Source organism: Dipodomys merriami, unplaced genomic scaffold (genome assembly GCF_024711535.1).
Source record: "Dipodomys merriami isolate MVZ:Mamm:240054 unplaced genomic scaffold, mDipMer1.0.p SCAF_332, whole genome shotgun sequence".
NCBI lineage: Eukaryota > Metazoa > Chordata > Mammalia > Rodentia > Heteromyidae > Dipodomys > Dipodomys merriami.
In genome coordinates this window covers 76,122-101,030 of record NW_027204849.1, presented here as the reverse complement: position 1 = coordinate 101,030, position 24,909 = coordinate 76,122, and the positions used below count along the sequence as shown (strand labels likewise).

Here is a 24,909-nt window from a genome sequence, read left to right as displayed (position 1 = left end):
GTTACACATACCAAGTATCAGCAAGAAAGAGGAAAGAAACACCACTTTACTAATTTTTAAAATAGTATTTTTTTGAGGGGGAGCAGGTATTTGAGTGCGATTCAGGGCCTCATGCTTACTAGGCTGGCACTGCATTACCATATCTCTTACCCTGGCTTTTTGCTATTTATTTTGCATATGGGATCTAGTGAACTTTTCTGCCTGGGCTGACCTCAAACCTCTATTCTCCTTATCACCTCCTCTATAACTAGGATTACAAGTATGAATTACTGAGTTCATTCTCCCACAGAATGGCTTTTATAAGTGGTTAATTAACAATAATCTACCCATCCTAATTACATTAATATTCGATAAGGAGGACACTATGGCTAGCACTGATGATAAAGCCATGAGTAGCAGAAAAACAGTTCCTACCCTAATGGAGCTTCTACTGATAACTTGAGTGACAGTGTTATATATTTGCATCTTACTGTTTTCCTCAGGAAACTTTAATGCTGTTGGAGAGAAAAGATTTGCAGGTGAAACAGTAAAAGACTAAGCTAAGAGTTGAATTGCTCAATTGCAATAGCTTCTAGATATAGGAGGTTAAAAATGAAAACAGATGTCACTGTGTGACATAGTGATCAGGAGGAGAAGCCATAAGATTTCACATTGTAAGATTTCAGTCTTTCCAAAACTGTAGCCAGTGGTCTTTTAAAATAAGTTAGGAGGTGAAATTTCTCTGTGTAAATACTCCAATGCCTTCCTTCCTAAATCCCCATTAAGATAAATTCTTAAAATGGTCTACAGGCTCATCTGAGCCTACTGTACCTCTACACTCATCCTATTACTATTCTACACTCATCCTGTTACTATCCTGAGACTGCAGTCAAAGAGATGCTGCTATTCCTCGAACATCTGGTACTTGGAAGAAATCTTGCATCCTAGAACACTGTCTCCCAGACAGTGGCTCCTTCCTCATTACATATCATTGCTGATGCCTTCCTAAAAGTTGTTTTCTCTCTCTTACTATTCTGCTACATTCCATTCTGTTTCACTGCATTTTTCTTGTAATACATCTTTCTGTTTGCTTACCCCACATATTGAGACTATTAAGCATGCACCCCATGCCTGAACTCTTTCCTTTATTACACCAACTAAACTAAGATTGTCAATATTATTTATCTTTTAAAATTTTTTAATTTTACTTGATTTTTTTCCAGCCTCTATTTTCTTCATTTCTGTTCAAATTTGTTATTCCTTTCCTTCTAAATTTGGTTTGGTTTGTTCTTGCTTTTCAAGTTTACTAAATAACCATCAGGTTATTTTAAGGGTTTTTTTGGGGGTGGGTGGGTTTTGTGTGTGTGTGCCTGTGTGTGTGTGTGTGTGTGTGTGTGTGTGTGTGTGTGTGTGTGTTTTATGTAGGCACTTTGTTTATGTAGAGATGGCTATGAGAGTTGTGAACTTCTCTCTGGTAGTACTGCTTTTGCTATATTTAATAGGTTTTGATAGATGGGCTTTTTTATTTTCTTCTTGATTTTGTTTGAGATAATAGTGTTTAATTTACATACATTTGTGTAATTTGTCTTGTTGATTTCTAGTTTCATTTCATTGAAGTTAGAGAAGATACATGCTTTAACCATGATGTGTTAAATTGGTTAAGATTTGTTTTGTATCCAAATTAGTGACTATCCTGGACAGAGTTTCTAATAGAAAAGGTATCTATTCTGTAGCTGTTCAAATATTCTGTAAACATCTGCTAGCTCCATTTCTGCAATTAGATTTAACTCCACCAGTTATTTGTTGATTTGCATTGTCTTGGATGACCTCTATTGATAAAAGTAAGGTGTTGTATTTGAGTCTGTCAGTCCTTTCAGGTCTAGTAATGTTGGCTTTATATATTTAGGTGCTTCAAAATTGGTTGTGTATATATTTATATAATTGTCTCCTGTTGGATTTATTATTTTATCATTATATTGTGACATTCTCTGTCCCTTACCGTCTATTTTAACTTTTGTTTTCTATTTGCATGATTTATCTTTTGTGGGTATCCCTTAGTCTATGTGAGTTTCTTGTAGGCAGCATATCATTGAGTCTATTTTTATTATCTATTCACTCAGACCATATCTTTTAATTGGGATATTTAATCCATCTACATTTAATCCATCTACAGTTAGTGTTAGCACTGGTAAGTAAACACATAATCCTGCCATTTTGCTAATGACATTGATAAGTAAAAACATGCTTCTGTAATTTTGATTGTTTTGTTTCTTTCCTCCTCTCTTGTCATTCATCTGTCTGACTTTGAGGTTTCCTGTATTAATAAAGGTTTGGTTTTCTTCTCTTTATCTTTTGTGTATCTTCTGTACTAGTGAGTTTGTACTTTTACATGTTTTCACGATCAACATTATACTTTCATTTCTAATGCAGGGACTTCCATAAGCATTCTTATCTGATGGTGATGAATTCTTCTGGATGTTGTATTTTATTTTATTTTATTTATTTATCTTTTCTGTTGTTGCTGTTGGTTGTGGGGCTTGACTTCTGGGCCTGGGCACTGTCCCTGAGCTCTTCAGCTCAAGGTGAGCTCTTGACCACTTGAGCCACAGCACCACTTCCAGTTTTGGGTGGTTAAGTGGAGATAAGAGTCTCACAGACATTCTTGGCCGGACTGGATTTGAACCACAGTCCTCAGATCTCAGCCTCCTAAGTAGACAGGATTATAGGCATGAGCCACCAGCTCCCAGCTTGTTGTATGTTATTTATTTGTTCGTTTGTTTGTTTATTTTGGCAGTACTGGGGTGAACTCAGCTTCGTGTTCAGTAGGCAGATGCATTAACATCTGAGCCATTAGTAGCCCTTTTTGCTATATTTACTTTTCAGGTAGGGTTTCACCTTTTATGCCAGGCCACTCTAACCACCAGCTTTTCTGGTGGTAGGGCTAGCCATGAAATGTTAACCTCCTGGTTTCCATCTGAGCCATCTCACCTGGAATCTTTTATTTCTTAACAACTTTTCTGAGCATAATATTCTTGCTTGTTGGATCTTTTTCTGTATTTCTTTCAGGATTTAGAATATTTACTCCATTTTCTCCTAGCCTAGAAGTCTGCTATTATTTTAATGGAGGTTCCTTTTATGTGTCTTTATATTTTGGTCTTATTGTTTTTACAATTTCAGTGGGGTTTTTTCTTCCAATAATTTGACTATACTATGCCTGACTATACTATCTGTTAGTTAAATTTATTAGAAATCTTTTCTGTCTCTTCCTGAACTTGTTTAGAAAGTTTTCACTATTTATTTCACTAAAAAGGTTTTCTATGACTTTCCCCTTCTCTTCTGGAATACTCAAACTGCAAAAATGCAAAATGCTCACTTACTGTAGTCTTATGAATCTTAAAGACTTCCTAAATTCATATATTTGTTAGTTCTTCTGATTAGATTGTTTCAGAAGACTTTCATACAATTGCAGAAAGTCTTTGAGTGAGTATGTGTGTGTGTTTGGTTTAAACTCAGCCTTGTGCTTGCTAGGCAGGTGCTCTGCTCCTGACCTATACCTTTGGCTCATTTTCACACTGGTTGAAAAAAGGTTTTAGTTTTTCCGTATTCCTTCTATTTTTATACATGATATTTTGCAGAGATGATAGGCACACACCACTGTACTCATCCTCTTACTTTCAGATGGAGTCTCCAGAATTATCTTGCCCATTGTGGCTTGAATCTAAGTCCCCCAATCTCAGCCTCCTAAGTAGCTGGGATTATTAGGTAGGACTAAGAGCTACCATACCCAGCTCAAGTTCAGAAATTCTACCAGTTGATCTAGTTGGTGTTAAAACTCTCAACCAGATTTTTTATTTTTGTTGAGTTTTAAGCTCCAAATGTTTTATTTGGTTTTTATGATTTCTCTTGACTGAATTGCCCATTCATGTCATGAATTGTCTTCCTGATTTCATTATTTTTATTCATTATTTATTTTTAATTTTTCAGTTTTCCTTTATCAGTTTCTTTTCCCCCGGGATTTCAGGCTTCCTATGTCTGTGTCAATATTTATGAATCTGAAAGATCATTTTCTTCTACTGGTTGCATAGGATAGCTCTCATAGTTAAAAGCAAACCTGGTGTTATATCCTAGAATATCTATTTGATGGGAGGTATTGGCATTGGTTTTAGTATTCCTGCAATAGCTTCAATTGTAATCAGCATTGGTGGTGCCTGTGGATGGCTCACAGGTCTCAGCCGCAGAGGCTATAGGATTGCACTGCCAAATAGGATACAGCTGGCAATTCTGGGCATAGTTACCCATCTGCAAGTTGAGGATTCCTGTCAGTTTCCACAGATTGTATAGAGGGAAGGCCTCTCTGGCATGCCTGTGCAGACAAGGCAGAACTGGTGTGACAGCACAGGCATGTACTTGCCAGTGTTGGAGGGCCACTTGAAGACCAGGCCACAGAGTGGACCCAGATGGAATACCTGTCAATGTCCAAGGGCTGCAGAGGTCACTTCACAAGGCCTCTAGGAGTGTCCTGCTTAGGTGGGCTGTTGGTCAGCATCTCAGGGTCTCCCTTTATTATACTTTGAAGGACAAGTTGCTGAGAATCTGACTTCCAAATACTTGTGCAAGTAGGGCAGGTCCACTCAGGACAGGCTGTGTGGCTGCTTCCCAGGTTCATGAGTGGATATTCACCATAATTTTTAAAAATAATAATTTTTAAAATGTTGATTTCACCATTTTAGTTTTATTTTTATTTCAGATTCGGTGTGAAGAAGAAGCCAATTTACATTAATGTCATAAGGGATCCTATTGAGAGACTAGTTTCATACTATTACTTTCTGAGATTTGGTGATGACTATAGGCCAGGATTAAGGAGAAGAAAACAAGGAGACAAAAAGGTAATATTTCAGTTTTAAGATTCTCCTAGAGACAGTTGTTTAATAAAAGTTTTTATTAAACAATGTGCTTTAAATTTTTTCTGTTGATTGTAAATGTACTGCTTGCTTATTGTGGAAATTTTGAAAAGAGCCCCCAAATATATGGAAACAAAAACAACAAATATAGTTGATAGCTTGTAGGATCCAAAATTTTTGAATTTTTAAAATTTTTTCTTTTAGGACTGAATGTCTGTTTTGTTATAGCTCTGTTAACAAACAGAAACCATTGCAATTCCTCCGCATTAGTGTGATGTATTTTCATGTTATTTTGGTTCTCTTGGTCTTAATGTCAGTTTATATTTCTGTATAGTTTATGACTACTTTTTTTTAAAGTTTTATTTTATTGTAAAGATGCTGTGCAGAGGGGTTACGGTTACATGAATAAGGTAACAATTACATTTCTTGTTGAACATTGTTACCCCTCCTTTGTTTTTTCCTACTATCCCTTCCCTCCCCCACTCCCCATCCCCAAAGTTGTAACATTCATTTCCAACATAGTGTCTTGTGAGCATCATTGTTGCAATGGGTCATCCTGTATCATTGTTTCAGTTTTTTTTAATTCCCTTCCCCTCTCCAAATTAGATAAATGTATACACAAGATGCAGGGTACCAAAATCAAATACAGTGACAACAGTGGATATACCATAGGGGGAAGAACATACAAAAGAAACAAAAAAAAAATCTCATAGTACATTAAAAACAACAACAACAAAGAAAAACCTCTTGAGTCCATATATTGGGGTTCATTTCACTTAGCATCATCTTGTATGGTCTCATGTACATAGCTTTTGAGCTTTTCTGCTCAACTGATAAGATTATCCTAGACATATACTAATTGTTGCAAATAAGGGAAACTATGGGACCTATATTTCTTTGGGTCTGGCTTACTTCACTTAACATTATTTTTTTTCCAGAACTTTCCATTTCTTAACAAATAGGGTGATATCATTCTTGATGAAAGCATAGAATTCCTATATACATATATATATATATATATATATATATATATATATATATATATATATATACATACCACATTTTCTTGGTCCAAGGAGAGAGTTATGGTTTGTATTAGGTTTGGATTTGGTAGGATACAAATGGTGAAGGCTATTGTCCTGCACTTCAGAGCTTCACTGGAATTGTTTTTCTAAGAACAACTCTGATTTTTTCTTTTGGAGTACCTTTGTGGGATCTTATTGATCACAAAGTCATGTAAAACAAGGAGAGACCATCTGGCATGATGGGACCATCAGGCTTTCCCTGCCTGACTCCCCCCCTCACCTACCCTGGTGCTTCACCACGTGCAACATGCGTGTGTTGTTCCTCATATTTTCAATGTTTTTCCCTTCATTCTGGAAAAATCTTTGTTGACCTTTAAGGTCAAGCTCCAAGTGGCCTTTTCCTTGAGGTCATTTGCCCCTAGGGAGTCACATCCCTTTCAAGATTCCCCAATGCTCCATTAAAATCTCTGCTATTAAGCATTTACTTTGCAGTACTTGGGCTATTGATATGTTGCTTCCAAAAGCATGGTGAACTTCCTCAAGCATGTGTTTCACTCACCTTAAAGTTCCTAGTATTCACCACAGTGTCTGTGTGTCTAGAAGAGCATAACAAATGGCTCGGCATTTGAGACGGAAAGTGTTATACAGTAGGGTGCTAGGTACTTACTAAATGATGATAACCAACATCCAACGGTTAAATTCTTTTCTGTTAGAGTTTTCATGTTTACCACATGAGATAATAGTGGATTTTGTTTTCCTTTTTTATGTTTTCAAAAAATTGCTGTATCCTTCCTTAAGCTCAAAACTTTAAGCAGAAAGTACTGGTCCAAATATAAATAACTGTCCAAATATCTCTATATCTCTGTCTCTGTCCATCTATCTCTTATTAACTTTGTTTCCTAAAATGGTTTTCATTATGGAGATTGTGTAAGATTTTATATATACATACAAACATATATATCCCTTTTTTAGCTCTATCACTTATACTGTTATTCAGTATCCTTTGCTCAAAGGAACAATTGTGTTGTTTAGGAAGAGATGTCATATAGGTTCCTCCATCCATCTTCCTGTGTAGTTTGGGGATTAAACACTAAAATACTTGATAATTAATCAAATACACAATTATTTTTGTGTACCAAATGAATGTTTTAAGTTATTATGGGTGTTTTTTTTCTGTTAGCTCACACAATTCAGTGAAGTAGTTGTTGATACTGACCTCATTTTACAAGTAAGGAAACTGAGATTCAGAAAAGTGAACAGCCTAATGACATACAACTAGTAAATGTCGGAGCTGGAATTTAATCCTAACCTCTGCCATTCCAGTCTTTAGTCTTAGCCCCTCATGTTTCACACAACTGAGTGCTAGTGGCTCACTCCTGAGTGGCTTCCTCAGGAACTGGGACTTGGAAGATTATGGTTCACAGCTAGCCCTGGCAGAAAAGTCTGTGAGACTCCATCTCCAATTAGCCAGCAAAAATCCAATTAATTACCAGCACCCATCAAGAGTGACATCATTTTATATTTTTGTAAAACCTTTTAGTATCTATCTTAACATAGACAGCCTCATTTTCATTATCTTTTTGTCAGCTCAGCCTGTTCTATAATGAAAATCTAGCTTCATTCAGATATGTCATTGGAAAAGAGACTGCTGTACAGTCTTTTCAGAAAGCTGTGGATGTTCTTCAGATGAAAACCTGAGAAGTTTCCTAGTTGTAATGTAGAACCTAAGACCATAATAGTGAACTTTATACTGTTAGTAAAATCCATTGAGGTGTTGTGCTTTATCATTTGAATTGATCTTTTAAGCCAAGCGTACTTTTGAAACATCATATATTGGTCCTCTGAAGCATATTGGTTTTTTGACTTATATGGACCTTCCAGATGTTTATGTATTTGCTGTACATCATCAAAAATGTACATATTAATACCACAGAGCTCATTAAAGTTTTCTAAAATTGTATTTTTTGCTTAAAAGTTAAACTTTTATAATTGGCTATACCATAGGATTTTTTTAACCTCTGTCATTTTGAGCCAGGTAATTTTTTATCATAGGGAACTGCCTATAGAAGGAGGGTTTTACATAGGTTGCTGGCCTGTACTGCAGCCCCACACCTCATTTATAAGAACATATCTCACAACATTGTTGAATGCCATCTAGGGGCAAAACAGCTCACACTTGAGAACCAGTTTTCTCATCAACTCTGTAAGCTGTTTTCTTTCAAGTGAGAAGTATAGTTTATTCATTAAAAAAAAAAAAATCCCCAACTACCCAGGGTAGAAAAGCCATAGTTTGTCTCTTAATTGTTCATCAGCATAGCTCTTGCTGTGACTTTAAAAATGTTAAGGACCTATAATTCCCATCTGTCACGCAATTTCAGTTATTAGTTTTTTTTTTAAAGTTTACCATTGAAATATCGGGGAGGAGAGGTTCATGCTGAAATAGTAAATTTAATATGTGTGTGTTCTAAGTAAAAATCCAAAGAGAATCAGTTTACATTTATTAAGAGGTATTTACTGACTCCTACCCCAAATTGAAAGAATTTTGGTAGGAGAGAGCAATATGCCATGGGAAAAAAAAAAAAAAACTTGAAAAGGTCTTAAAAGAGGAAAATAAGTTTTATCTCAAAAAGGAGAGAATTGAAAACTGCCATAGTTTGTCCATGGGGAGATCATTGGGGGCCGCAGAGAAAGGAGTTTAAGTATAATCTGAAGGGGTAAGGAGCAACTGAGAGGGAGTAGGGGAGTGAGCAAGTAAGCAGCACAGCTGACACCTACTCCGCAGAGAAGTTTGACTTCGAAAGGAACCAAAAACATCAGGAAATGTGTTTCTTAGATGACAGACATGTCGACAGGTATTTGGGCAAATCCACATCAAGAAAGTGAAATGGCTTAAGAAACTTAAAAAAAAAAAAAAAAGACTTGATGGAGCAGGATCTCAGAAGGGAGTGGGAAGTGTGTATTCAGAGATAGAAGGAAATAGCTCTTATAGATGGGAGCAGAAGGAGCTACAGATGCAGATATGCTTGTATCTAAGGAGAAAATCAAGGGAGCATACTGGTAGCTTTGGTTATCTATATAAAATAGAAAGCAAAGGCTGGGAATGTAGCCTAGTGGTAGGGTGCTTGCCTAGCATGCATGAAGCTCTGGGTTCGATTCCTCAGTACCACATACACAGAAAAAGCCAGAAATAGCACTGTGGCTCAAGTGGCAGAGTGTTAGCCTTGAGAAAAAGAAGCTCAGGGACAGCACCCAGGCCCTGAGTTCAATCCCCAAGACTGCCAAAAAGAAAAAAGAAAAAAAAAGCAAGGTCATTTCCAGAAAATGAGTTCAATCAAGCATCAAATTGTGTTTAATATTTTTTGATCTTTAATTAAATATCCAGACTAACAGTTTTGATATTTCATGGTTTTAAAAATCATTTGTATATAGTTCATAATAAACTACTTTTTCTTAGCACACATGGTTTTAAATGACTAGGTTGATCTTATCTTTCTTTTTATTTCTCAAGTATATTGAACTGGGTCTGTGAAAGAGTCTGGAGTGTTTTTGTTGATTTAAATTGTTTCCTTTTTGTTTTAAGGATTGACATTTTGAAGAAAAAAAGTTATTCCTTTATAGAAAAATTCTTTTTCTGTAACATGACCGCTAATACAGTGATAAAGAGATGGCTAAGTGGAAGTAAGCAAGAATGTGTTCAGCTGGGCACTGGTGGCTCAAACCTGTAATCCTAGCTACTCAGGAGGCTGAGATCTGAAGATGGCAATTCAAAGCCCTCCCGTGCAGGAAAATCCAAGAGACTCTTACCTCTAATGAAGCACTAGAAAAGCTCAGGGACAGCACTCAGGCCCTCAGTTCAAGCCCCAGGACTGGCAAAAATAAAAATAAAAAGTTTTGGTTACCAGTCACTTGTGTTAGTCTTTGATGGCCTGATTACAAGCCCTAGTGAGATGTTACTTTGCAGTGTTTCAACTGAACTAAGAGCTCAGTGACTTGAGCATAACTTATAGTATATAGTAAAGGTAGGATCCATTTGTCTTATTTTTTTCTTTCTCACTAGAAAATAGTTGGTTTACTTTTCATTAAATATTTGTGTAGAAATGGGGAAATTCCCGTTATGCTAAGATTTACCTTTTTTAAAATTATTTATAGGGTTTATTTTAATTGTTGCTGTTTTTTGTATCTTCCCTGCTTCTGGTCGTATTCGAGTTCTTTTAATTAACAGGAAAAAGACTCTTCTTCAAAGTTAATAATCTGTAAGGAAGGCAAAACACAAACTATTTTCTACTTCTGTATTTTCCAATAATTTTTTTTTTTTGGGTCCGGTTGTGGGGTCTGAACTCTGGGCCTGGGCGCTGTCCCTCAGCTCTTCAGCTCAAGGCTAGCACTCTACCACTTGAGCCACAGCACCACTTCTGGCTTTTTTCTTTTTGCTTATGTGGTGCTGAGGAATCGAACCCAGGGCCTCAGGCATGCAAGGCAAGCGCTCTACCACTGAGCCACCTTCCCAGCCCCAATAAAATATTTGGTGATTAATTCAAGTAAATGTTGTTAAGCTGCTAAAAAAAAAAACCTAAATAGTTAAAATAAGATTCTTTGTCTCACACATAGCTATCTCTAGAGATTCAGGCTCTTGGCAGCTTTGTGCCCCACTATGTTTTAGGAACCTAAGTTCCTTGCATACTGCCACTCTGCCCTTCTTTGGCAGTTATGCTTGCCACCTCTAGGTTCTAGCCTAGGGGAAGAAAGTAGAGGGCAGGCATTTTGTTGTAAGCAAATGACTCAGAAGTTGCCTCTGTCACTTCTCCCTCTAGTCCTCTAGCAGAAGCTTAGTCATATGACCATATTCAACTCACTGCAAGAGAGGCTAACTCTGACCTGTAGAAGAAAGGAAGAATAGACTTGGGAAGTAACTTCTAGTCTGTCAAATAGAGTTTGAAGATTAAAAAACTATTGTCCAAAACTAGATTTGAAGGCTTTCTAAATTTTTGTTGCTTGAAGTAATAAAACACTTCAAGACTACAGGAATTAAGATTATGCTAGTTAGTGAATTTGAGTTAAAATGGCTGTCTTGGATGTTCGATTTATTTTTAGTTTAGTTTTAATCCAAGTCGTATGCATTTTGATACCCTATATGTATACATATAACTTTATGGGAACTGTTAATATTGCAGCCTCTCTTGATTATGCTAGCTTCTTATATTTTAAAGCAAAACCTGTTTAAATATCTTTGAATGTCATACGTAGAATCACATGCACACGTGAAATGGTTGTAGAAATTATGGGTTTATCCATATTCACTTTAGTAACTTAGCCCTCTTCCGTCTTATACTCAGATAGAGGCATAAGGCAGTAAAGGACCTCTACTGAGCTGGAGATGACATTTCCATGAGCTAGGGCCTGTTAGAAATTGGATAGACAGCAGTCAGAAGCCTTGGGATCTATCATCATTCAGTTCATTGAGCCAAGGACTTCATGGAAATTGGAACATGATAGAGAGAGATATATAGGAGTGGGGTTTTTTAATGTACTTGCTGGCATAAATGATAAAACCACTTTTTTAGAAAAATGGCTTGGGGTAGGGAATATAAATCAGGCCATCTAGAAAAAAACTCAGAAGTGATGTAATGGCCATTTCAATGGCCATTACAGTCTTGAGTGTATTCAGTCTTGACTGTAACCTTAAAAACACAGCAAGCAAATTTGAGAGAACTCTTAAAGGACTGTCAAAATGCTTCATGAAGAAAATAAAAACCCATTACTTTGTCTTCATTTCCACTGAACTATGTTTTTCATACTCACGTAAGTCCCCAAAGTGCACTCTTTCCAGTAGCAGTTTATAAATATTTTGTGCAAACAATTTATATTGCATTATACTATGTGCTGTGGAAAACACATGCACATTATATGACGTTATCAACTGTACCATAGTTAAGGAGATAACACACATTAAAAATACATGAACCTGGTTATAGAGATAATCATGTAGATAGATAGATAGGTAGATAGATAGGTAGGTAGATAGATAGATAGATAGATAGATAGATAGATAGATAGATAGATAGATAGATAGATAGATAGATAGGCATGCATATCTAGAACCTAAGAGCTGGTTGTTAGAAGGCAATATAAAATTAATAACCTGAAAGGAAATAAAAATGATTTTATGCCAGAGTAGTCACTGGAAAGATTATAAAGGTTATATATATTATATCTTCCTATAACCTAAACTGGTAGGTAGATCTACCAGAGGAAGAAAATTTAGGAAGAAAATGTAGTCAGCAAAGGCATAGGGAATTGGAATTGCACATAGCAGAGGTTAATCTGGTAGAGAGAGAAGTTATGCATAGAGATTAGACAAGATATTGAGGTCAAATTCTGAAGCATTCATGAAAGGAAAGATAAAGAGTTTGGATTTTTTTTAACATATTCAAAGCGGTAGAAGGTTTCTGGGTAGAAGTTAGTGACTACTAAGGCTAATCTAGTAAGTGCACAAATTTGCCAGAATGAAGATATTGAGAAATCCTCATGAAAATAAGGATTGAGAAAGTGTAACTGCACTGGAAAGACAGTGCTCAGGGATTCAAGGTGAGGAAGAAAATGGAAAAGATTAAGAACTGTTTTGGAATCTGAGTTGCAAGGGACAATGTAATCAGAAATTTCCAATACAAAGTGCACTGGGAATGAAAATTAAAAATACACAGTATATGCCTGGCTCAAGTGGTTTGACAGCTGCATAGCAAGTAGGAGGTTCTGAGTTAAAACCCCAGTACACTCTTCTTCCTAAAAATACAAAGTAGATTTTAAAAAAATAAGATAGTTATGGTTGGGCAAAGACACCATAGCTAAGAAAAATTAATGACTACTTGGTAGAAGGACCTTAATATGCTTCATCAAAGATAAGGATAATTCATTCAGAAAGATATAGAAGACCCAACAAAAGTCAAAAGCAGGGGAAGTATTCAAAGAAATAGAAAATAGTTTATTAGTAGCAAAGCTTTTTCACAAAGAAGAGGATGGGACGAAATGCTGTGAGGGTCAAGGAGACGAGAACCAAGAAAACATTGTATTTGACCATTAGAAAGGAAAGGTGGAGAGAGATGCAGATATAAAGGCATTTACAAAATGCATACTCTGACCCAGTCACTGTGATACATTCAGTCCTTACGTAAGGGTATACCCTCTTTTTAAACTGAGGTACTAACATAAAATTTAAGTGTCCCAGTGTTACCATGAATCTCTTCACTGTTTCTTAGTATAAGCATCTGTAAAGGAATGAACAAATAAGCTGTAGGCTGTATGTGAATGTTGCCAGAATCAAGAGAATCATTCTACTGTAGCCTAATCTATGCCATTTCTAAGGAATTTGTTGTCTTCATTCTCAGATTTTTGGTTAAACAGGCCCTCTGAGTTTATCTAACCTTACAGATTAGAAAAGTACTGGTGGAAGCAATGAAGACTTGCTTGCTTGACACGTGTTCTTTCTTTTCTCCCACAACTTACCTCTTTCCAGAAGTAACAGATGGTAAGCTTGTGATTTCCCATAGCACCATCCAGCCTCCCAGGTTTGTTCTCCAGTATCTCTGTAGCATCTCAAATAATTTCCTTTGGTGAAAAAATATATATAAGAATTCAGTTTCATACAGGTGGACCTGTTGCAACAATGAGAAGTACAAGTTGTAATGTCCAAAACGAGCTTTACAACGTCGTGCGGGGGGCGGGGGGGGGGGGCGGGGGAGGGGAAGAATTGGGATTGGGATTGGGATTGGGAGGGGGAGGCTGGGAAGGGATGTGAACGGTAAACAAAGGAGGAGGCTGCAATGCTTGGTAAGAAATGTACGCATTATCCTGCCCATGTAATTGTAACCCCTCTGTACAGTATGTTCACAAATAAAATAAAATTAAATTAAAAAAAAAAAGTTTCAAAGCCAGCCTGGGCAGAAAAGTTTATGAGACTTTTATCTCCAACTAAGCACCAAAAAGACAAAACTGGAGCTGAACCTCAAGCAGTAGAGCAACAGCCCTGAGTGAAAAAGATAAGGCCATCAGTTCAAACTTTAGTACTAGCACAAAAATAAATAATCAAATAAATAAATAAACAATATAAAAAAAGAATTCAGTTTCAAAGACAACTTGTGAAGAATTCTTATCTACAGTGGCATAAAACAAAGTTGTGAGAAGAATCTGTGTTTAACTTTCCTCAGTATCTCAAGTCTGCTTTTGTAACCTGCCTGTTCCTTTTATTGTTTAACTTTCTCCTACCTGCTCCCACTCAAGTATTTAGTAACACAGGATATTAGGAAACTTCATAGGAGAAACATGGATCTATGACTCAACCGGTACTCCTTTTTCTTTCTTCCAGACCTTTGATGAATGTGTGGCTGAGGGTGGCTCTGACTGTGCTCCGGAGAAGCTCTGGCTGCAAATCCCATTCTTCTGTGGCCACAGTTCCGAATGCTGGTAGGGAGATAAAGCTAGCATAAATTGGTTTATCTTCCTTCTTTTCTCTGTATTCAACCTTACAAGTATAAATGTGTTAGTCAAGGTATAGATAGTGAAAAACCAGCAAAGCGCAACTTGTAATTGACTATTTTTAATTAACTAATATTACCTTTAAATTTATTTAAAAGATTCCTCATAGCTGAGTTCTGGTGGTTCACAGCTATACTAGCTATTCAGGAGGCTAAGATCTGAGTATCACGGTTCAAAGCCAGTCTGGGCAGAAAAAGTCTGTGAAACTCTTATCTCTAATAACCTACTCAGAACAGCTGGAAGTGGCATTGTGGCTTAAGTGATGCAACACTAGCCTTGAGCACAAAGAGGCTCAGGGATAGCGCCCAGGCCCTGAGTTCAAACCCTAGGACCAACAAAAAAATAAAAATAAAATGAAAGATTCCTCATATAAATTATCTTCACAGTGTTTTCTCAGATGGTGGTTTTGTTATTTGTTTATTTATAGGTTTATTAGGACACAACCAGATATATTTGTTCACTTATTATCTATGGCTGCTTTCATGCTACAACAACAGAATTGAGCAATTGTGATGTAAATCATGTAGCCTGCAAATAAAATATTCAGTGGCCCTTTATATTAAAAAAAAAAAAAAGTCTGCCAAGCCCTTCTTTTAAAAGAATATTGCTCTGCTGGGCATTTCTGAGGAGATTTCAATTGGAAAGGAAATTTAGTATGTTTAATATATTTCATACTACAGAATTGGGGGGGTTGGAGTCCTCAGAAATCCATTAATTCATTTTCTCTTCTCATTCTATCTCCCCGCCCCCTTTTTTTTCTAATAGCTTAGAAAACATGGAAAGGTAAAATCACCAGCTCAGGTGATCACACTGCTGCTACTTAAAAGGGAGAGCAGAATTAGAGTTAAAGAATGGTTAGAGGCCATGCCTGTAATCCTAGCTACTCAGGAGGCTGAGATCTGAGGATCACGGTTCAAAGCCAGCCCAGGCAGGAAAGTCCGTGAGACTCTTATCTCCAATAAACCACCAGAAAACTGGAAGTAGCACTGTGACTCAAGTGATAGAGCACTCGCCTTGAGCTGAAGAGCTGAGGGACAGCACCCAGTCCAGAGCCCTATGACCAACAAAAAAAAAAAAAGAAAAGAAATTGTTAGTGCTCAGCTGGGCACTGGTGGCCTGGCTTATACTCCTAGCTACTCAGGTCAAGAGGCTGAGATCTGAGGATCATGGTTCAAAGCCAGATGTAGCAGGAAAGTCCATGAGACTCATCTCCAGAAGTAGAGCTGTGGCTCAAATGTTAGAGTGCTAACAAAAAAGCTCAGGAACAGGGGTTAGGAACTGAGTTCAAGCCCAAGGGCTAGCACCAAGAAAAAAAAAAGAAGAGAAGAGGAGGAGAGGAATGTTAATGCTCAGACCCCAACGTATAGTCTAACTAGGGCAAAAATTTAAACAAATATAAATAAGAGATTCTTAGTAGAGTTATGTCTTATTTCCTTTCTATTCTCAGAAACTTTAGGAAACACTAAACTCACCAAAAATGAAAGAAGTCTTTTTTTTTTTTTTTTTTTTTTGGGTCCAGTCATGGGGCCTGAACTCTGGGCCTGGGCGCTGTCCCTCAGCTCTTCAGCTCAAGGCTAGTGCTCTACCACTTGAGCCACAGCACCACTTCCAGCTTTTTTCTTTTTGCTTATGTGGTGCTGAGGAATCGAACCCAGGGCCTCATGCATGCAAGGCAAGCGCTCTTCCACTGAGCCACCTTCCCAGCCCAATGAAAGAAGTCTTAACCAATCATAAATTAAGCATTAAACACAATGTTTAGACTCATTAAAGAGCTCATTAAATGAATAATGTTTAGAGTTGTTACAAAAAATAAATTTACATTAAATCAGATGGGAGGAATATATGTTGTATATATGTTCATATCAAAAGTCCTTCAGTCATCTGAATTAGCACTGCATTTAGGAAAAACGGGATATGGAGGCAAAGGAAATTAAAAACAGGTGTGCTTCCCAAAGGAGGTTAATAAAAGGCCATTAAGTCTTTGGATGTGCATGTGTTTTATCTATTTTCTTCATAATGTATGGCATCAGAAGCACTAGAAATACTTAACAGATTTCACAGCCAGGTTTTTAATTCCTTTTCTTTCAGGAATGTGGGGAGCAGGTGGGCTATGGATCAAGCCAAGTATAACTTAATTAATGAATACTTCCTGGTGGGAGTTACTGAAGAGCTTGAAGATTTTATCATGTTGCTGGAGGCAGCTTTGCCCCGGTTTTTCAGGGGTGCAACAGAACTCTATCGTACAGGTATTTAAATGAGTGGTTTCTTTTTAAAACTGTCCTTACCTTTTTATCTTTGTTCAAAACTAGAAAAACAGGTGATTTGAGGTTTGTTTGATAAAGTATAGCCAATAGGTTCAGAAAGGCAGGTGTACAACATCTGTTTCTTCTCACCGTGCAGTCCTAAAACCACTTTAACTAAAGTATTTGTATGCCCTAGTTTCTATATTATTCTAGCAAGTACAATTTAGAAATTAGAATTAAGATTGGCAGTAGATATTTCATCATATTTTTAAAAATAAACTGCATCAAGTTTTTATAAATACATTGTAAGAAGTAACAGCCTACACTTTACTGAATGGTGATCTTTATATTTACTCGGTTTTTTTTTTATTTTGTTAAGTCTTTTATGGGTTTACATTGGAAAGGAATCAATCACAGTTCTAGTATTATTAGGTCTCTAGATTGGGCTCAAGTTATACTAGTATAAGACAATTGCATTACCCATCTCAGTATGTTAACTGGAAACCATTTCTTTAAATAAAGAGGCATCAATCTTTTGTGTATTTTCTAAGAATTATTTACCTTTTCTCTCTTTTCCTTTGTAAGTAGGAAAGAAATCTCATCTTAGGAAAACCACAGAGAAGAAACTCCCCACTAAACAAACCATTGCAAAACTGCAGCAATCTGACATTTGGAAAATGGAGAACGAGTTCTACGAATTTGCACTAGAGCAGTTCCAGTTCATCAGAGCCCATGCTGTGCGAGAAAAAGATGGAGACCTCTACATCCTCGCACAGAACTTTTTCTATGAAAAGATTTACCCTAAATCAAACTGAGAATAGGTGTGGCTGTAAGATTTTTGAACTAGAATGTTGATGCTATCTTGACTTCACCCTCAGCTTCTTTACCACCTGAATTGCTGTTAGAAGGATAAAACAGTTGTTTTAAGTTGTGTTAGGAAACAGTAACATCAAAGATCGCATACTGGCCAGGTATGCCAGTGCTGTATGAAATGTAAGTTTCAGGCATTTTTTTTTTCTGTTAAAAATTTTGGTCATAGTTTTAACCTCCTATTTGGATGGAGGAGGTGTTTACATCACTTGAAATAAACATGACATAGGGTCTAATCAGAAGTCGAAATACAATTTTAGGGATAGTTCTGGTATTTTGCTTTTGACAAATCCTTTTTTAAGCTAACCATGAATGAAGATGAGTCCATTGGCCATTTCTGTCCATTGGCCATTTCCACTCTCACTGGAGGTCTGAGTTCTACACCTCTACTGAATAGTGGCAGTGTGTGATTTGTTCGAATTTGTGTCAGTCATGTCTCATGAAACTTATTACAATGTTGGATCATGTTTACTAAGAAATTTTTCTGCTGTAGTTGGATTTGCCCATATTTATGTAGATGGTTTTTTATGATCATTAGTGTTTAAAATCAAGTTAAACCATGAATAATACTATAAAAAATATAAAGAGTTGAAACAGTATTTCTCATTTCTGTCTCCCCACTGTCTAATATTGGGAAGATATTGCTAAGAATGATGGCATTATGTGAGGTTCTAATTAAGACCTCTTCGCATTACTATCAAAAAAGTAAGTTTCGTATTTGTTTTTCCATAGGTGATTTGTAAAGCAGTAGACTGAGCTATCAGTCCATATTATGACTCCATTAGTGAGCTGTGGTAGGGTTTTCCTACTTCTGTACTTTTACCTGTAGACTATTTTTAACTAAGGTGCTTTATAATGTGTTTTAAAGCATTGCATTTACAAACAACAAAAAAAGAGAAACTGCTGTAAATATTGCATATTTTATGTATTTGGACCAAAAGGTTTAAGTAATTAGACAAAAGTGGTTTTCCACCCATTTTATTATGTCGACAGAGTCATCAGACCCGCTGTTCTTGCATTTCTTATTTAACTTTATGGTTAAGACATCACTGAAATGACCTTTAGTAACCTTACAAGTTAGAGTATATTATTCATAATTCGAGGCAGTAGCTACAGTGGAAAGAGTACGCGACAAGAGTGAAAACACATTGATTTCTGGTTCTGTCTCTGTACCTTTCAGCTGTGTGATCTTGGGCAAGTACTTAACCTCTCTTTGCCCCAATTTACTCACCTTGAAATAAGGATAATAATACCCGCTGCACCTACCTCACAGGGCTGTTGTGAGGACTGAGATGGCATGTGAAAGCACTTTGAAAACTTTAAAGTGGTAAATAAATGTAAGGTATTATTATGAAACCATCTTTAACATATAGTTTTATAGCATTCATTTTTTAACTGTTAAAAGGAAGAAGTCTGCTTTTGAGCTTTGTGACAAAAAAAGTTTATCTTGATATAAATGTGTTTTATAAATATCCTCTCAGTGTTTTATCTTCAGTGTTTCAACAACTATTGAAATATGAAACACCTGTGAACTCTCAAAGATTCAAGCAGCTGCTTGAGTTCAGGAGGTTCCCTGGAAACAGACTTCATTAGCTGAGTAGGAGCAGAAAATCCTTATTCACATTTGAAAGATGTGTTTTGATTTTACTTTATATTACCATTCAGAAATGGTAGCTATTTTCTATCTATGGTTTTTTAGAGTATGTTTGGCAGACTTTAGTTTTCCTGTTCATTCTTTACCTTCTTCCTCTTGGAGTAACAGATAAAGAATTTTAGAAACAATTTTCTAAAAGAATGTTGTTTATGTTTATGTCAAGTAAAATTTCTAAACAAGGATTCACCAAACTAAGCATTTTAGGCAGAACTCCTTATAGGTTACTAACTAGGGGCAGAAGGGGGAAATACCAGGAAACAGTTTATAAACATTAATGAAGACAGACTAAAGAAAGGACAGAATCACTTTAGCACTAAGAACATGAAAATATTGAGACACAATTAGGCATACTTTTCTTATTTGTTATTCCTTTATTTTTCCCATTTTTTTCTTAGTTAGCTTTTTGAAGTATTTACTAAAAACACACAAATTGCTTTCTTGTCCAGAAGTAAAGCATCACTTCAAGGAGTGGGTGTTTGACATTTCCTTTCTGTGGTACAAACCCCAGCTTATTCTTGGAGTACATAATGAACCTTCTTGAGGTGCATTAACTCTTAGCTAGAATGGTACTCACTACACTAGGTCAGAGGGGTCATAAACTTTACTTTAGTAAAGGACCAGAGAGTAAATCTTTTAGGTCTCTGTCGTAGCCACGCAGCTCCATTACTGTTGGTAGTGTTGGGAGCATCTATAAGCTATACAGAAACAAACCTGATAATGTTCCAATAAGATTTTTATTTACAAAAATAGATGACAGATCAGATGTAGATCCTAGACTACCAGTGCCGCACTAGAGAGACCTTTATTTGTGGAAAAATCATGTTTGGATGTGTACTCTCATTTTCTGAAAGAATTTAGAGGCTTCCAAAAAGCTCCTAACTTATATCCAAAGAATTGTTTTCAGATTCATGTAGTTTCTCCCCCAGATTTTGAAGCTTTTATGTAGGTATGTATTTTTGTCTTTGCCAGTTAAGAATTGGGACATTTATTTTATCTCTTAGGGTGCAGTAGAAATGTCCTTTTTGGAGCTTGAGAAAGGAGTGTATATGATTATAAAAGTCTAGTCCAGAACAGCCTAGAGTCTGAGTCCTCGTAATATATGACTTTTTATGATCAATTCAATGAATAGAATCACTGATGTAGTATCAGTTTTTTTAAGTGGCAAATGTGGTTTCTCTTTTCTTAGCCTTTGTGTTTTTTCAATATTTTGACCATAGAGAGATTTTCTTTTTTCTTTTTTTAATAATACAAAAATTAATTAACCACTTTGAATTTTAAAGATGTCATCTGTGTATCAGTATTTCTATTTCCTAAAAAGTATCTTTGTTCAACTTGTATCAACTCCTATTTTTTAATTGCTGTGAAAATAGCAACTGTTGATCTATTATTGTGACTGTTTTAAAAATGTAATAGGGAAGATACATTTTGGTTTTACTTAGCTTTAATCTGTCATGTATCATTAAATGTATGTGATAGCAACACTTAAAATATTGTAAGGGAATTACTTTTCTGTCACTCATAGGCATTTGTACAGTTTTGTGACAACAAACTGGCTACATCTTAATTCCTGATGATTGGACTGAAAATCAGAGAACTGAAACTTACATTCAACTTTTTAAATTTTATTTTCTATCCTCAAAGTACAACTGATGCCTATAATTTGAAATGTTATTGTTCTCTTTATACATCCTATTGGATATTCCTAAAATTGTTAGTGCCATCAGTGATTTACCAAACAGTATTTTGATACTGCAGATGATTTGCTCATTGTATTTGCCTAGTCAGAAAAAAAAATAGTTTGTAGACAATGATTCTTTTTTAATAAAATGAAATAAAATTCTGAAAGCACTAGAGAATTCAACTAAAGGCTGGTTCCCAAATGCATAGCTGGTATTTTAATTTGTTTAAATTATACTTAGAGAACATCTGTGTAAATCATCTTGCTGGATTTTCCCATTGGTCATTGTCAAACATGTATGGTCTTCAAATCCTTTATTGTGAGAAACACCTGGTACTGTAACCTTTTATGAAGTTTGTCTTTAAGTGGTCCGTGTACTTCTGTTTTTCTGTTTTAAAAGTTTGCCTCTTCCTAAATGCTATTTACTTTGAGAGGAAGGGAGGCTCTGGTAAGTGCTGCATCCACATACCTGCTGTGTCCACACAGTTGCCATGTGGTGCCAGCTGAACTGCTCACAGGCAGTCTTCTGAGGGGAAAGGCAGCCCGGTTTCCAATGCACAGCCAACTGAGCTCCTCCGGGGTGAAGCTTGCTTTTATGATTTCCTGAAATGGGAATTTTAGGAACTAAAATAAGTGGTCCTTTAGTTAGATGTATCCTATAATTTAAGTTCATGCAGCTTTGTGACCTTTGTAGTACTATTTGTAAAATGGCCTTGATGGTGGTAATCTCTTTAAAATACATTACTGGTAAGCCTATGAGAAGTCTTGGTGCAATCTATCTGGTTGTTTTTAGACAGATTTTGTAGCTTTCTATCAAGAGGTATATGAGCATCTCTAAAGCAGTGTTGGATGTAACCTAGAGAAACACGGATTGTCTATTTCAACTTTTATTTAATAGACAGTGATTCAGTGCCTTTTCCTCCTCCCAATCCTGTTGGAAGATGCTCATTACTTTCTGTCTTTTTCTCTTTTTCTTTATCTCCTTATCCTGCCCTCTCTTATCTTCCAGTTGATTCATTTATGCAAGACTGTTTCCAATTTGAAACCATTTTGTCTCATCTGTTGGAGAGATAATAATCAGTCCTTTTCCTCAACACTCTGCCAGCTTTCTGTTGTTCAAGTGTTTCAGTTGACTACCTGATGCAAAAACTACAAAATAAACACTCAATGGGAAAGGGGGAAATGGCTTGGTGTCCTGTCTTAATATTTTCTTCTGTAGCTTTGCTACTAACAGACATTTTTCCAAGCTGACTCAAGTATTCAACATCATAATCTTAACTCAATATCAATATTGGTTTGCCAAGATTTTATAGCTTATCTGTGCTGAGAAGTTAGCCAGACTGAAATGCTCCCACTGCTTTTGCTTATATTTAAGTATTGGTATTGAAATTTCAGATAGGAAATGTCTAAGGTACATTTAGGCATGCCCTTAACTAGAAGAAAATACAATGGGGAAAGGGCTATTAAAATGAAAATGAGTGTGTGATCATTTTTACATTATGTAATATGCTTAATAGAAATACCAGATATTTTTTAGTATATAGTACATTGAATAAAATACCAGCTCAGTGATGAATTTTCTAAACAGAGGAGTTGATCTGTACCCACAGAAGCCGAACACTATATGCTTTGGGAGTTAGGTGGGCCTAGGTTTCACAGCATGACATTAATAAAGGAGGTAGTAGGATTGCTATAAAGGTATTCATAGATACAAAGTGCTGGCCCAGTGCAAAGTAAAAACCCATAGCTTTTATAAGATACGTTGAAATACATCATTAGAGGCTGAGGTCTTAGTTATGTAACCTCATAAAGGATACTCTTGTAAGCTGGGTGTCAGTGGGTCATGTCTATAATTCTAGCTACTCAAGAGGCTGAGATCTGAGGATTGTAATTTAAAGCCAGCTCAGGCAGGAAAGCCCATGAGACCTCCAATTAACTAACAAAAAGTTAGAAGTGGAACTGTGACTCAAAGTGTTAAGAGCACTAGACTTGATGAGCACAAAAGCATACGGACAGTGCCCAGGTCCTTAGTTTCAGGCCTAGGACTGACAAAAATCTTTAAAAATGCTTCTTTTTGCTTTTTGAGTAAAGCTACTGGGGCATGAACTTAGGGCTTGGATGTTATTCCTTAGCTTTTTTTCACTCAAGGTTGGCATTCTACCACGTGAGCCACAGCTCTACTTCTGGCTTTTTGGTAGTTAATTGGAGATAAGATTCTCACAGGGGCTGGGAAGGTGGCTCAGTGGTAGAGCACTTGCCTCGCATGCATGAGGCCCTGGGTTCGATTCCTCAGCACCACATAAGCAAAAAAGAAAAAAAGCCCGAAGTGGCGCTGTGGCTCAAGTGGTAGAGCGCTAGCCTTGAGCTGAAGAGCTGAGGGACAGCGCCCAGGCCCAGAGTTCAGGCCCCACGACCGGACCCCCCCCCCAAAAAAAAAAAAGATTCTCACAGACTCCGCTGCCTAGGCTAGCTTCTGACCACGATCCTCAGAGCTCATCTCCTGAGTAGCTAGGATTACAAGCATGAGCCACAAGTACCCAGCTGTTTTTGGTTTTGGGGGTTATTTTGGCGGAGGGGGGGAGTGGGGGGAGTTAAAATAGATGTTCCTGAAATGATCCCCAAGAGTTAGCTAGGCTTCCCCACACACACACCATCTTTATCTCTGTGTTTATTCAAAACTAAAAGACCAATTGGCTACTGTGCCTTTCTAAAAGACATTTATTTCTATGGTACAGGGATTAAACAAAATGAGGCAAGTGTTCTAGCACTGAGCAACATCTCTAGCCCTCAATAAGTGTTGCTATCCTTGCTTTCTTTTTTTTTTTTTTTTAACCTTGAACACCAAGGCCTCTGGTTTTTTTGACCTCTGATATTTCCCTAGCATCCTGTATATGGCCTCTTGTTTCTCCAGGGATCCTTTACCTTTTGCGTGTTCTCAGAGCTGAGCAGCTAGAGATCACTGTTGAAAGATGAGGAGATCTACAGTTGGCCCAGGAACAGGCAGTTTGTAGATTAGATCATTGACTGTGGTGTGCAAATAATTTTTTCTGACCTTGAACAGATTTACCCTAAAGGCCTTAGCTGTAAAGTAGAACTAACAATAATTGCAGCACTCTTGAGAATTACATGAGATTAGTACTTAACTGCCTTTTGCATAGTAAGCAACAAAGAAGTACTGACATGACCAAAAAAAAAAAAAAAGATGAAGATTGAAAATGATGAAGTATTGATTTGAACATACTATTGAGGTTGGTGACCCCTCATTCATTAACATGAGCTAAACTTGGCTTCTGTTAGGACAAGATGGGTAAAGAGGCATGAGGCCATGGGTTTTGTCACCAGCACTGCACACATTCGTCCACACACATCTTTCTTGGTTAATTTCATAACCCCACCCTACAACCCAGAATTTTAACACAATACATTTCATCTGAGTGTTAATTTGGACATCGCAGCAGCCATCAACTTCTAAATGAAATTAGGGTTCAAAACCAGCCTAGGCAGACAAGTCCACAAGACTCCATTGCCAAAATAATCAACCAAAAGCTGGATTGACGGTGTGGGTCAAGTAGTCAAGAGTGAATAGCTGCAGTATATTTTTCTGGGTATCCAAGCTCAGCAGTAATTACATTGAAGTGGGCTCAGCCTTCCTAAAAATGGCTAGCCAGGAATAAGTGACACTTTATTCAAACAGAAATAACCAAAGACTTGTTTTCCCTTGAAAAGTAGTTTACAGTTCTCCAGAGGATTAGGAAATTGGCTCCCTTAGCATAGCATATCAAGCCAATCTGATCAGACATAGCCCATAAACAGTGCAAAGGCAAGCTACAAATTCCTCCACAGACATACGTAAGCAATTGTGGCTGTTAAATTCGCTTCTCTTTTATGCTTTCTTTGTTTCATGTTGCTGCATCTATCTAACACTAGACAAAAAACAATGAAAAATTAGGGCAGTCTTTGCTTCTCCATCTCTATCATACCATTGGCTTCTTATTTGATCATTTAAACTCTGCTCCAAACACAGATGGAA

At 36.7% G+C, this 24,909-nt stretch overlaps 1 protein-coding gene across 2 annotated transcripts in view; it reads left to right on the top strand.

The window, feature by feature from the left end:
• The window catches only part of LOC138842249 (heparan sulfate 2-O-sulfotransferase 1), a 136,646-nt gene extending 114,584 nt beyond the window's left edge, over positions 1–22,062 (top strand). Inside the window, exons 4-7 of one of the 2 annotated variants that reach the window (XM_070043399.1) lie at positions 4,727–4,865; positions 14,265–14,362; positions 16,523–16,680; positions 17,266–22,062. In XM_070043399.1, coding sequence (XP_069899500.1) covers positions 4,727–4,865; positions 14,265–14,362; positions 16,523–16,680; positions 17,266–17,492 — 622 coding nt within the window. In that variant the 3' untranslated portion in view covers positions 17,493–22,062. Of the gene's footprint in view, positions 1–4,726; positions 4,866–14,264; positions 14,363–16,522; positions 16,681–17,262 lie in introns of both variants that reach the window. The other variant, XM_070043398.1, reaches the window with a different exon arrangement.
• The last annotated feature ends 2,847 nt before the right edge of the window (positions 22,063–24,909 follow it).